Consider the following 15,269-nt stretch of genomic DNA (forward strand, 5'->3'; position numbering starts at 1 on the left):
AAGAGACAGACTCGCTGGAACAGGAGGATTCCTGTGGGTATGTTTTAATAGTGTTCACAAACATCACTGCAATATTAGACAGGTTTGTCTGACACATAAGTTTAAAGAAGAGGAATATCGTAATTTAATACACCATTTAATTAGGTGCAATGATTCCTCCAGGTGCATTTTGTTTTGGCAATTTATCAGTTGTTCTGTTTAGCTGTCTTACCATTTTTCACAGCTATTGTTTTTATATGTGGATTCCATTTGTTCTCAGTAATTAGCAGGTAAATCTTTTGACTACAAACAAAAACACGTCCAACTTTAAGTTTAAACCAATTTTTAACTAAACACAGTTAATCCAAACACCCTAACTAGATCCACAGTTTCCCCTCTACTTGTCCTTCTTAGTGTTGCTTCATCCTATTATGACTCTACTCATTATTAGTCCTCAGCTTTACCATTCCTCCACCATTTAGTTGGAACAGAGTAAAGAGCATTAAGCCAACAGATCAAGGCGGTCTCATGTGAGGGGACCAAAGCCGCAGGAGGCCTCACGGAGGTCATGCTGAGCGGCTGCATTAATGAGTTTTTAAAGGAGTCATTTTGCCTAATTAAGGCCCAAGCCAGCTACCGTAGCTTCACCAGGATACCTCAGAGAGCTGACATGGCTCCATCACATTACTAACCAGCTCACCTCCTGCCCTCTCCATTCCACAGCTTTCATCTTTTGCATAGCCATTTTCTTCCATGGCTGTGATTGATGTGGGCTCATTTGAAGACATGCTGTTGATCAGATTAGTGTGTGATGGCTTTCTGCTGAGTGCAATATGTGAGTTGAATGTAGTTAGTGTGCTTCAAACTAAAAAGATTCCAGGAATTTTGCCTTTCTGAGCGAGTCGTGAATACATCCCAGCCTAACATTGTTGTGATATGTTAAACTTTATTATAGACTAAAATATGTACATATGTTATCTTTATTCGGAATTGTGGTTTGCAGTGGCTTTCTTTTCATATCTAATGAATTTGTTGAATAGCTGTGGTTTCATTTTAGTACATTTACTTGTTTACTTGGCGTACCGAAGTACAATTTTGAGGTATTTGTGAGTATTTCCATTTTAAGTTACTCTCTAATTGTACTCCACTACACTTTAGTACATTTATTTGATAATTGAAGTAAGAAATTACTTTACAGATTCACATTATTCATACATCACCTAACAATCATTATGACCCAGCAGTTTTGATCAAATAAATAAATGTAGCCCCTTCTCCTAACAGCTGCAATGTTGAAGTGCCGTACACATTAATACATGAAAAATAGTATTAGTACAACTATTATAAAGGAGATGGATGATTCTGCATAAAGTGTACAGTATATTGATGCTAATGCCTATTTCATTTTACTGAAGTAAGCACGCAAGGATTGCTTTAATAAAATATGTAAACACTTCTTTTTAGACTGTGTTCATTAGTTACATCAATGATGCCAGGTCCAGCTCACCTCAGGAACCTGTATAAATATATTAAAGGTCTCCTGTTATGCTCTTTTATGGCATATATTATAGGTCTCAATTACATAAAGAAATATTTTGCTCAAAATACCAAACAGATCATTGATTTTAGCATGTCCGCTAGCCCTCTGTTTCAGCCCTGTTTTCAAAAGTGCTAATTCAGAGACTGTCGCTTTAAATTTGAGCTGAGCTGAAGCTGGCCTCGCCCCTTTGGAGCTGAAGCTGGCCACGCCCCTTTGGAGCATCATGAGCTCTCTGTCTGAAGAGAGAAGTTTCTAACGGGGAAACTCAGCTCAACGCTGCTGTTATTAAACGCCATATTATGTTCCAAACCACATCCAGCATTATTTCTGAAACACTTCTCAGTGTTTACCACTAGAACAGAGACATTATATGTATTATTATATATAAAACAACTCCCTCCTGCAGACATCCTGCTGAATACACAGACACACAGAGGTGCTGTGGAGGGGATTCAGCTCGCTGTATATTGCAGAAGATAGGTTGGGACCTGTCGCGTGGGCGGGACGTTGCCAGGAGTTCAATGTAAAGCCAGCCCACATTTCCGATATGACATCATATCAGCAGCTAATCTGGATCAGCTCGTTTGGTGCCCCTGCTTTTAGAGATGTGGGTAAGGGGGAAAAGGGTTGTATTTTCTGACACTTTGTGAGTCTCCTTACACACCGGGGACACATATTTATGTATAAAAGACATCAAAAAGTGCATTTTGCATAATAGTGGACCTTTAATGTTCACTGCAGACCAACAATGATGTGAAACGACGTGTTATATGTGATACTAGATTGCTCTGTCTTGGCTGTGGTGAACATACAGTCTAACACTCACGCACAAGCGTCCTGGAGGTTTTTCAGGATTTATTTTTAAGAAATCAAGTGGTAGTGCTGTAAAGCGCAATCTTGACGTTGCTGGTCACAACGGAGGCGGATTGATACCGGTTGAAAGAGGTAAATGAAAGAGTCATTGTACAACGTCAATAAAATGCTGTACTGTCAAACTTTTTGCTCGAACTGAGGAAGGAATATTCTCATTTTTACTTGGACTGCTGACGTGGTCACCTCCTCTGAGTGACGTTGGATTATTTTGGTTCATTATTGGATGCACATCACTTTGCCCTCGGAACAGAAACAAACACACCCTGAGCATCTGAGGAAATCGTTACGAGTTAAGAGTGTCTCTGGTGCTTCAAAGGTTGATTGATCGGCACAGCTCCGAGTTTTCTTCAGACTCAATTGACCTTATTGATCTGGAGTTATCCTCCCAGCAGGACGCTGTTGTGCTGTTCATTACTGAGGGGACCTCTTTATTAGACAGTGCAGTAGCATTTGTCTGAGGAGATAAAAACTAACAGGAAACCTGCACATTGGCTCGAGGGCTAAATGTCAAACTAGTGGACTGAGGTTACGCAATGGGAGTTAGCGCCCACGCTGCAATCTGGACTTTAAGAACACACCGTGAGGAAGTTTTTCTTGCTGAGAAGGTTTCCTGGCTGCTTCTGCTCCTGAGGATGGTAGTGAGTGCAGAGTGGCACTAACTCTGCCGGGGTCAAGGTTTCTTAATCCCTCCGGGGCTACCCAGGTTAAAAACGTAGGCGCTCACATCCATCTCATAGCATGTGCTAAGGTAGACGGAGGAAGTGGAATCGTGGAAGTCGTTGTTGATGGCTGTGTCATAAATTTGACACACAGTATACCCACTACACTATAGTATAGTACTATCAAATTAAATGATATGTCATTTAAGCCGGAGCTTTTATCCATATCGACTTACAGTAGACATGACTGCAGGTAGCATTTGATGTTAGTATTTGCCCAAAGACCCTTCGACAATGACTACATTGGGCGGGGATCAACACATTGAACCCCTTGATTGGTAGACATTCATTTACCCATGAGCAATTTCCTAAAAGAATGAAAGACAATTTAGCAATAATCCCTTTCAATCATCACTTTCTTTTTTCTTCTTTTGCTGTGTTCATGATTTTTCTGCACATCAACAAAGAGCCTTTAGGGCCCAACATGGGTGTGTAAACAAAGACCAATAAGCAGCAGGTTGTGAAATACGGCCTCTTTATCACAACCCTAGAGTCTGATACAGAGGTTCCTCTGATTCACTGGGAGGTTTGAGCTGAGGAGGAGGGGCCAATGTGTGTTCACAAATAGCAACGGACAAAGCTGCAAACTATAAATGGCTTTTAAGTGATGATATTAAAAATGAGGGATGATAACACGTCCCAAAGGAGCATTCTAAATTATATATACAAGCTTCTATTTAGTATCGGTTAGGGAATCCCCATTGTCTGTTAGTATGGGTCCGGTGCGCTTTTCCAATCTATCATAAGCTTTTTCCTGGTCATTGATATCACAAAGATAGGAGACCCCGGTCACTGCTGTTAGAACACAGCCTTGTCATACTGTATGTGCATCCAATATGTACTCTTTTTCTTTTAGCTTGTTTTTGGGTTACACTCCTGAGGAAGATGTCCAGCTCTATAGCTGTCAAATTCTGTAAGGGTCACCATATATCAAAATCATTTGCAAGTCATGTTTCTTCATTATTGCTGCATTGGCTTGAGATTTGACTTCATTACCTTCTCAGCATCTCATTATCTTGAAACGTTAAAACCCTTCCTTTTGAATTTGAAGACTCTATTAAGGATACAACTTGAAATACAATATGGTAAACCCCTTGCATTATACAATGTTAGATCTGAAAACCATTTAACCTTTGGGGCAACTGCCAATAATTATATATTATATTAAATAAATAACAAACCATTGTTTAAATACACTTCCTTCAAGCCTACACTCCTGTTGAGATACATTTTCAACCTCATATTATGTCTGGCTGCAGCAATGTGGGAGTGGAATCCCTTCTTCTCAGGAACACATCTTGGAAAACATAATCTCCACTGCTCTTGATGGAAGTCCCCCCCATCCCTCCTCTTTTTTTCCTCACATGCAGGTATTTAAAGCTCCAGCTGCCATGTTTAGGTGGCTGTGATGTAACTGGTGGGATTTCAAATGTAATTCTGGTGTCGAGGAGGGACCGCGCTCGTAAATGTTTGATGAACGACGAGGCACTCTGCTCGGACCGCCCAGACGTTTCCAGGGCCGCCCGCGGTGGAAAGGGCTTTTTAAAGAGTCGCCCGTCTCTATCAGGGCCAGGTGGAAGCCCCAGGGTGCTCACGAATCAGAGGGAGGTTAGCATATCCATATAAGTGTGTGCACTCACACACATACACGCGTGTCCTGTCTTTCATACACTCCTTAGAGTCTTTCTTTTCTTCACTGGATCTCCTCTCACTCCTCTGGGAGCCAACACAGTATTGTATTACTTTTTATGGGACATTTATCCCATTTGGCAGGTGAAGTCGCCCACTTCTCACTCCCGCACAATCTCTCAGACTTTCCGCCAGTCATAAACACAGTCGCGATGCGCCCAGGCCCGATTCTATCGCTTATTATCATTTATTTAAGGTCTCAAAGGCGGTGAAAATCCGGTAGGCTGCCCTGAGCGTGCAACAGAGCGTGGCGTTTTACCATCTGGGCCACACTGGCATCAGCACAACAAGAGTGCCTGATCTAGATACATCACTAGCCATCAAGGGCTTCAAGACGCTCGCTGCTTGTCATACAGGACAGGACGGGCGACAGAACGCTCGCCCCGCAGCTAGCATGATATCAGGATCCTCTCTCCCCCCATCGCCTCTCCCTTTCTCTGTCAGGAGAGCACAATATGGACGAAGTCACGCTGCTGCAGCTTAGACTGATGCTCATAATCTCCCTAAGAAGAATCAATATCACGCTGTGAAGGCTTGGGAAGTTTGCTATGGCTTCCCGTAGCAGGAAGGCAAAGGTCAACTGAGATCCGAGTCAGTCAGAGGATTCCTACTTTGATTGAGGAAACAGGAAAAAAGGGGCATCAAATATCCATTAAAAACCTCTCCAGAAGCATAAAAACATGACTTTGTTTTCCATTTGATTTCACAGTATAACCTTTTATATTCTCTACAACATGGTTGAATGTGTAACTTCATATTTTATTAAAATGAGTGAGTGTCCTCGCCATAAAAAGGACAACACATTGTTGGAAAAGCCCGATACCATGTGCAGAAGAAAGTCTTGTACCGTGCATTTAATGACTGAATGTGGAAGTAGCATGACTTTATTATAGCTGATCCATACCCCTTCTGGAGGAGGTCCAGGGTAACGGTGGATATGAAAACCGTCATGATTTCAGATTAGATTGGTAGATTTGCAAATGATTTAATTAATAACTCTTGTCATTTATAAGGGTTTTGGATTGCTTTCACAAACCTATCATTTGGCAAAATACACCCAACAAATCAACCATTTTTATTATAAAATAACAGCTTTTGAATCATTTTGATGCAACACTGACTGTAATACTGAGAACGGTGCTTCTGTCAGCCCCACTCTGCACCCTGAATGAGGATCCGTGAGCGGGTCGTACACTCTCCTGGGAGAAGAAAGGCTTTATGCTGTAAGAGGATTTTGTTGGAAATGGATCATATTATATGGAGAAAATGTTTCCTGGTTTTGCTTTTCTCTCCTCTGAATCAATCCTAAATTGTAATTAAATAGAGTATAGGTAAACATTCCCTGCCTGTATTACCTTTTGATGTTGTCCCGCAGGACTTCCTGCTGACGGTCAATGCACTTGTATTATTTTGTCTTTCTGGGTTAGCTCTGTGAAAGCTTTATGTAAGATTTGGCAGGAGTAGAAGCGGAGTGAAGGGTTCGCATCGGCTCCTTGGAGAGTTGTCCGCCCCCTTCCCTGTCCTTCTGGGATGTGGACAGTGTAAACAAATGACCCGGAGTTAGAAACACAAATGACGTATTAGGCCGGGTTTCCCCCTTCCCCAAGTCTGAGCCTTTCTCCTGTCTTTCTTCTCCGCTCAGTGCCTTGTCGTCTCTGAGTGCATATTTAATTCCTTCAGAACTGTTTAACCGTGGCGAACCTCAGCATCTGCTCTGCGATGGGACTCTTCGGTGCATTTATCTCTCCCCATGCAAAGAGCAAAGACTGGAGTGTCATGTAAATTTGATGGCAGCCTCTACTGTTGTTGCCGGCACCAAGGGAGTGCAGAAATGTGAAAAATAGGTCCTCTCTTCTGCTCTTTTCTTTGTATGTGTAAAATATAAATGGGCTCCACTTTCAGCTGGATGTTATAGTGTGTTCAGTGTTGCTGCCTGAGTGGCTGGATGAAATGGCTTTTGTTAATCAAGTCGGAGGGGGATTATGGTTAGACAAGTTGTCGGGGTCAAACGAGCGAGCTCATTAGGCGGGGTTGTCATAATGTAATAACTCAAGAGTTCCACTTTCTTTGTTGAAGTGGAAGAGCTGTGAAATGATTTGTCTTAAGTCAACGTGACGCTTTGCTTTCTTGTTTTTCAGAAACCTGCTGGACAGAGACACCTTCTCCAAGTCTGATCCAAGTAAGCTCTCACACACACACACACACACACACACACACACACACACACACACACACACACACACACACACACACACACATACACATGCATACACAATTAAAGAAATATCAACAGTAAACTTGCACCACATGCAGGAAGATATTAACTGTACAAACTAAGGCTTGCTTGCATCACGTCACACACACACTCATTTACTCACATGCTCTGCCTCGCCTGTGTGAATCAGTAGACATTTGCATATGTCAGGGGTCGTATTCATCACTGTTCTCTCTCCCAACGTAAGTGAGGGGAACCAGATCATCCTCACACACAAACCAGCCACTTCTCTCCTACGGATTAAAGGACACACACACACACACACACACACACACACACACACACACACACACACACACACACACACACACACACACACACACACACACACACACACACACACACACACACACACACACACACACCCCTGACAGCAGGGGTTCAATTTGGCGACTGGTCCAGTGGTTTTTAAAGGCCCAGACTGCAATCTGACAGTAATTTGCCTTGATAGAAAAGACGTGAAGTGTTGGATTGAAGATGTTTCTCCTTGTAAACACGCTGTTCTCATTTAGGGGAATTGTTTTATCTTCAGCAAACATGATGCTACAAACACTTGAGCGGGGTATTAAGCTTTAGTCCTTTTTTTAAAACAAATATAAACCTGTAAATGAGTAGAAAAGGTAATGAGATTTGGTGGAGTGTCTCTTCACCAAATCTCAGCAACAGTTACCAACTCAGAAATGACAAATATTGTACATTCTGATCCCGGTGTTATTCTTTCATCCGTTTATTATTAACTATTTCATTTAGAAAGAGTTTTAAAAAACATTTGAGAGATGTATCGCTCAGTTTTCTCCACCTTCTCAACACGATTGTTTAAAATGAAACGCGGCCTGACTAAATGCTGAGGCCAGACCCTTCATACTCACGTTCTCGGGCACATGTGCACACACAAGCTTGAATATAGTAAAGTAGTTCTTGCTGTTTTCATCTGTCGTGCCAGCTTTGTTTCCAGTAACAGACTGTGACAGTCCTGTCTGTTAAAAGCCCTCTAAAAATAAAAAACATGATGGAAGGAAAATATGAAGATGAAAAATATGTATCGCTCTTTTTTTCTTTACCCTCTTCTCACATGGGGGTTTCGTTCCATGCATTCCTTTTTTCAGCATCACCTTGCTTCCCTCCCAAAGTATTCAGCACTTTGCCACCTAGCTGATGTGTGACCCTGATAGTGTGGGCCGGTGTGCGTGAACTCATAATTGATGAGCTCCCAGAATTGCGGGGTTGTACCTTTAAGTGTCAGGCGATGGGAGAGGAGAGGATGAGCATCCGTGCCCACCCCAACATTTATGCAAGGAGGCACTTGTGCTGCGTCCATGTCTCTGCTCTGCTGACAGCACTGGCCCCAGTCACACAGCGTTAGACCGCCTCAGCAGAGCCACACACACACACACACACACACACACACACACACACACACACACACACACACACACACACACACACACACACACACACACACACACACACACACACACACACAAAGTGCACACAGCCAGGTCCCCAGGCAGGCTCATGCACCATATTCATATTAGCTTATAAAGCTGGACAACCATCCTGTGTGTTGTGTGTTTATACAGTATGTGCTCTGATCAGTGTGTGGAAGGGGGGGCATTTAACACCGTGGATATCTCCCGAATTCAAAATAAAGATGGCGGTGCAATGGTCAATTTCTCTCCCTCATTATCCTCCCGATGAATAGGAAGAGTTGAAAGTGCACCAGTACGATTGCCAAAGATGCATTCCTATTTAAGGGCATGCGATTAATGTATCGTTATCCCCCCCCCACAGTAACGCAGAGACCATGTGTCATCTGATGCTTCAATGCCAGATTAAAGGATGACTGTATAGTCCAGCAGCTGAGCCCCAGTTCGCTGCACACCACCCACAATGCAACATATACCACATCCACACTGACATGCTGCCAAAACACGGCAAGTTTGAGCACTTCTGCTACCAGACGCACGCTAATTAGGAGCTTTCTTTTGTATGTGTGCGCTCAAAAACAGTGTGACATTTACGAACACGGCTGTGAGTCAGAAAGATTAAATGTTGGTAAATATTATAACTTTTCTGGGCTCAGCAGGTGGTTCATTTTTAAAAGATGGAAATGTCACTTTTTGGGAGGAAAAAACTAGAATTTAATCAAATGGGATGATTTTCACTCCCCGTCTCACTGTTAATGAAACCGTGATTAAATCAGTCCTGTCATTTCATCAGTAGGTGGTCGCTCATACATTTACTCAGGCATAAATTACAATTAATTAATGTTGCAATTAATGATAATGCAAGTCGCCTCAGAGGAAGGTGTTGCTTCCATAATCAGATCTCACAAGATACACTCGAGTTCCGAGTGTCTGATTGCTTCGTGATTTTCTTGCTAGGACCCTGATTTAACGTTTTTCTGCTACATTTAAATAAATTCACCTTTTGGCTTCAACCTGTCTCCTGAATTTAAAATGTAAATTCCTGTGTTTATACCCAAACCGTGTCAAAGTTAATTTTTTATTTTGTATGCAAACTTTTATTTTTCTTAAAATCAACATCATTTAGAAGATTTCACTTTCTAAATAACACTGTTTTTAGTTTTTCTACCCACTATCTGATGTTATCTTTTGGATTACTGTGGCCGGGTGCAGTGACTTCCTGTCCTCCTATTGTCTCGGTTCGGTTGCCAGGCAGCTTTCCTCCTTCCTTTCCTCCTCTGTGTTTGCATCTGATAGGCTGATATTGAAATCAGGAAAATGACATCCGCGTGTTACAACACTACCGATAGCAAGAAGAATAAGAAAAGGCCCCAGAAAAAGAACGAGAAGAATTATTACCTACCAACATTTTGTAATAACACGGGACAGTTTGAGATCTAAAGGAATAGTCAGATTTTTTTATTTGGGGTATGGTTTATTTTGAATATTTACAGGAAGCTTTCCGGACATTGAATTTGTCATATACTGTATGCTCCCTTTAAAGCCACCAGACTCCATTGATACAACCAGTCATTTTACCTTGCTGGTCTACTGCTGCCTTGATCCACTGGATTTGTTTCTGTTATTGTGTGGTTAGTTCTGTTTAGTTGGTTCACTGAAGTCACACAATGACACAAACTAACTAACCGATACCTGCTCTCTTTTAATTGATGTTTATTTTTAGAATTCATTTTTTAAAGGTGGCTTTAATCGACATTGCTTTGATACCGTTCCTATAGTCTTTTAATCCAAACTGTGGCATTGCAACCACCATCTACTGCATGTAATAAAACAATACTCCCTCATATACAATCCAACGTCTATCTATCTGAATTTGGATCTGTAATCTCAAACAGAGTTGGACAATGCTTTGAATCAAATGTAGCTATTTCTTTCCATCTGCAGCCCCTGGTCAGATAAAAACAACCAACCAAAATACCAGCCTTAATGTGTAAAAGACATTAGTTTAGCATCCTTTAAATGGCAATGATGGACACACATTGGTTGTTGGGATCATCAAACCTCCTAACTTCTTATAGAACAGTGTCTGTAAGAACTGAGCTACAGTAGGGGGTCCCCACGGAGGGTCTTACATCCAGGCAGACCATCCTAGTGGTTACTTAGCACTCAACACGAGCTACAATGTCTGTTGTTTCCATCCTTTTCTAGTGCTGTCGCTCGACCAGATGGGACAAGGACAGGCAGAGGTTGTTGTTGTGGCGTTCTAGAGTTAGCCACCGCTGTTGCTCAGGTGGAATGAAATGAAAACGTGTTGCTCTGCCTTGCTTATGATGCGAGTCAGAGCACAGCAATGAACAGCAACTAAATAAACATTAGCAGTGTTTCTCAGTTTAGGTATCCGTGTTTTAAAAGACCAAAAAGAAAGTAGGAAAGAGTTAGTGAGATTTTCTTCAGTAGCCTAAATTAGTTTTAAATGGATCAAACTAGATTGGATTGCACCTCATATTTACCAATTAATTACAATATTTATATATGTTTAATGGCATAAGTATTAACCAGTAACTCAAATCTAGACATCTACTCTAGTTTAGATCATTAACAAATACTTCTTGGTGTGTATGGGAATATTGACCTTGCTCCATTACCTACTTTACCCCTAGTAAAATGGGTAACCAAACACCGAGTACCAAACCTGAACAAACATATATCAGCTTTATTTATTTCATCAGGTTATCTCTTTTGACTCAGGATCTCCTTTTTGCATGAGAGAGGATCAAAAAATACCCCAAACATATATTCTGTGTTGTTGTATGACTCTACTAATGTAGGATGTTGACCATTCGACCCCTCACTGTTGCATATTTAAAACATTTCACCGGTTAAAACAGATTTCCAAGTGTCTTGTCCTGGGGGGTTTTCAGAGTAGTGAGTCGCTGCCATGTGACGGGTGTGTGAATACAGTGACGGCTGCTCGAATGCAAATGAAATGTCATTTTAGTGCCAGTTGATTGCCTCGCTGTGTTTTCACTAGTGGTCGGTAATCAAAAAACACTCAGAAACTTCCTCGGACGGGAGACGCCGGAATGTCAATAAGGAGGACTTCCTCCACCCACACAAACACTCACTAATCTCTTCATCATCATCCCCCTCCCTACCCCTCTCTGAAATACCATCATGCTGCAAGGCAAAGTTCTAGTGACATTTAATTAGGAAGTTTTTCCTCTAATGTTGAGGTCCGGGGAAAGAACACGCTCTCAGCTGACTCCTCTGCGACGCTTGCACTGCTAACAGACTTCGATCAATCTAACCCTCTCCTGTTCTCCTCTTGTGTTTCTAATTCAACAGTTTGTGTGCTGTACACCCAAGGAGTAGCCAACAGGGAATGGAGAGAGGTGAGTACAGGGGCAAAGGTGGTGGGGGAATAATTTATAACCACTGAAAGCTTCCAAGTTTCTTTAATGGCAGCCTTTCAGCAAGTTTCTTTTGGATGGGGCCCAGCTTACAGTATCTGTAACATGATACGTTCAGGCCAAGTGTTCTCATTTTCTTTTGCCCTTTATTTGTTGTTTTGTTTACTTGTTTTGTGCTGAACAAATAGCAATAACATGCATGCTTTGCAAGTATTAGTGATGTTTAATGAAAATGCTTCCTTGGGGCATTCGTATTAAAATGTTTGTGTAGCAAAAATAGATGATGTGTATGCCGTGTAACTTGAGGTCTTTTCAGGTCTTAGATCCCAGTAAATGAGACTCGGGGTCCTCAGTTGTCCAAATGAAATTTATTGTGGTGTTGTTCTCTTTCTGTTTGGGTTGATTGCATTTTAAAACAGGTCTAATTACCCTCGGGTCTCTTTCAGATCAGGAGCCTTTTTCACAAAAGTGATTTGTAAGCACTGCTTTCATGCATATTGCAAACAGAGGCAGCTTGACATGCAGAAATAATTGACTCTTGCAAAGTGCAGATTTGTTTGAGTGCTACGGGTTCACAAGCATTGGTTTAACTAGCAAAACATGCCAAAGTATATGACCAGTGTTTCCATGGGTTCATTCTTTTACCCAATGTCCTGATTTTACGTTTCGCATCAGTAACCGAAATGAAACACTTAAACTAACTTAATGAGCACATAAAAGATTTGCATGACTATTACAAACCATAATATCCATATGACAGTAATAAAGAACATATTAAAGCTTTAATGGCCATTTATAGGAAACACAAATATTGGAAGGAGAGAGAAAGAAAAGAGGCCACAAAAGTTTGATCTGAATTAGGGAAAGGCCATATTGTTTACCTTCTATAAAGAGGCCATTTTTGGAGATCTCAGACTCATCACTAAATTTAAAGACATGAGAATCCAGTGTTTATTGTTAGTTTCAAATTAATCTTCGCCCCTTTTTGGACCTTTAGCTTCAAATATATAGAATATTGTCATGTTTTGTTTTTTTACCATTTTGTTTCAACATCAGTAGAATCAAATCAAATGTTATTTAATATCCAATATCACAAAACACATTTGTCTCAGGGGACTTTACAGATCAACAAACACGGAATAACTTTGCAAAAAGATAAATATAATTACCAGGCACTAAGCAGCATTTAAAAATAGAAAAAATATATAATAATAATAAATGAAGATAAAATAGAAAATAAATGAAAAATTAAATGAAGTAAAGATAAAATACAAATAACAAAACAACAAAAATAAATGGAGAACACAACTACAAATAAAATACTATAACATAACGTGACCCAGTCCATTGTCCACATTAATTACTTATTACAGTACCTAGTATTGTTCCACATTATACAGGTCTTTTATATTTTTCTGGTCACTGTTTTCTGGTTTGTTGAATGCCTCCTGCAGCCATTAACCAAAAGGTCTCCTTTCTCTTAGTTTGGCCGAACAGAAGTCATAGACAACACCCTGAACCCAGACTTTGTCCGCAAATTCGTCCTGGACTATTTCTTTGAGGAGAGGCAGAATCTACGCTTTGACCTGTGAGTTAACAATTGACTTTTCGGGGTTTGTGTGTGTGTGTGTCTGAGCGTATTTGTGTGTGTTTGACGTGCAGGCGTGGGTGCTGCTCTGTGGAGCAAAGTTGAGCTCAGACTGAAATATTCATGCTCTGCAACTTGTCTTTTAAATAAAAGACAAGTTTTCATGCCACTTTTTCCACCAGCGTTTCCATTTGAATTCATCCCGTTCATACAATGCATTGAGACAAAATAAGGCCATGCTCTCATTGTGTTACACACTTGCATTTTGTGCTGACTATGATGCATTTTTAGTGTTGTTCATTTCACTTTGGCAGCCATTGAAAAGCAAAGTTTGTCCTCACAGCAGTCTGTTAATAGAATCATCAAGCAAACAAGACAGAAACCAATTCATTTTGATGGCTTTCAGCCTCTGCCAAATTCATTATATCTTTGTATAGCATTCTTTATTACATTGTTCCAATTGGAATCGTGTTTTAGGATGCAGTTCAAAACCATGCTTTATGAAAGTAATAAACGACCTCCTTTCTCCAGCAGATGCAGGAGATTGCTCGGTCTTAATCCTTTTAGACCTAAGTGCGGTTTTTGACACAGTTGATCATACACATTTAATTGAGTGCCTTAAGCAGTGGGTGGGTATCCCCGGGTCAGCACAGACTTTGCTCAGCCCTTACCGATCAAAAATAACCTGCTCTGCTAAAAACTGATGATTCTTCAGCTGCAACACAGCAAACAACTTTAGGGTCACATTTCGGGGCTCAATCATTTTCCTTTGTAGTATTGTTTGTTAACTACATTTACATTATGTTTTGTTTGTTAGTCAGAAGATTTGCCCATTTGTGTTATATGAGAAACATAATCGTAGTAGAATTGGATGTCATATCCTTTTCCTACCTCCAAATTAGAGATCCCAACCCTTGAAATGTAATCAAAAGGTGTTGGCATCCATATGATGAACCAAATTCTGTCACTCAGGACTTTAAAAGTTGGCTTTACTTGCACATTTTTAACATTCATTTGTCAACAATCAATTAAGTAATGGACTATTTGTAGCATTTGTTACAGATAGATTTGATGGAAAAGTCTCTGCTATTGAAGGAGCTCACAATAATGATAAACCAGGTTATTTCAATCCTTATTTAACAACAATATAGGAACAGTACTCTATGTGCAAGCTTTAATGGAGAGTTGTTGAAATGTTTTAATTTTTTTAAAATAAAGTTATTGGAAAAGTTCTGTAATCTACCTAGTTACTAAACTGAGCCCTTTTCTGCTCACAGCTCTGTTTTGTGCGGCTACTGTGACGTGTTTACATCCTTCCATGTTCGAAAAGGGTTTTTAGAGCCCAGTCTGCTCTGATTGGTTAGCTGGCTGGCTCTGTTATGATTGGGCAACCTTGTAGAGATGTCCTACCTCTTAGCCAATTGAAGCGTAAACGTTACACAATGATGTCACTATGTTCCAGGCAGGAGGAGAGAAACTCCCTTTTGAAGGAATTTTGAGATTTTAGTCTTTGCAGACCATTTACATGCACCAAAACCTAAATGACACACTACAGAAAAGGGAAACCCCCGAAAAGCACAATAGAGCCTCTTTAAATTAGTGAGCCGTGCCTGTGATGTGAGTGACAAAGAGTTGGATCATTTTGGTGATTCATAGCGTTCGATAGAGACATATTATTTGAGCTAATAATAGAATATTTACATGTCCTCCAGTCCCCATCAGATACACCTATATTGTGTGTCTAGTGCTGTTAAAAGTTTCAAAAAGTA

General features: G+C 40.7%; 1 protein-coding gene across 1 annotated transcript in view; it reads left to right on the plus strand.

Annotated features, from left to right (window-relative positions):
- Positions 1-15,269, plus strand: part of LOC134880713 (copine-8-like) — a 62,514-nt gene that overhangs the window by 3,859 nt on the left and 43,386 nt on the right. Inside the window, exons 2-4 of the mRNA XM_063907748.1 lie at positions 6,939-6,979; positions 11,848-11,894; positions 13,397-13,500. Of these exons, the coding sequence (XP_063763818.1) occupies positions 6,939-6,979; positions 11,848-11,894; positions 13,397-13,500 (192 nt within the window). The remainder of the gene's footprint in view (positions 1-6,938; positions 6,980-11,847; positions 11,895-13,396; positions 13,501-15,269) is intronic.

The sequence above is a fragment of the Eleginops maclovinus genome, chromosome 2 (genome assembly GCF_036324505.1).
Source record: "Eleginops maclovinus isolate JMC-PN-2008 ecotype Puerto Natales chromosome 2, JC_Emac_rtc_rv5, whole genome shotgun sequence".
In the NCBI taxonomy this organism is placed as follows: domain Eukaryota; kingdom Metazoa; phylum Chordata; class Actinopteri; order Perciformes; family Eleginopidae; genus Eleginops; species Eleginops maclovinus.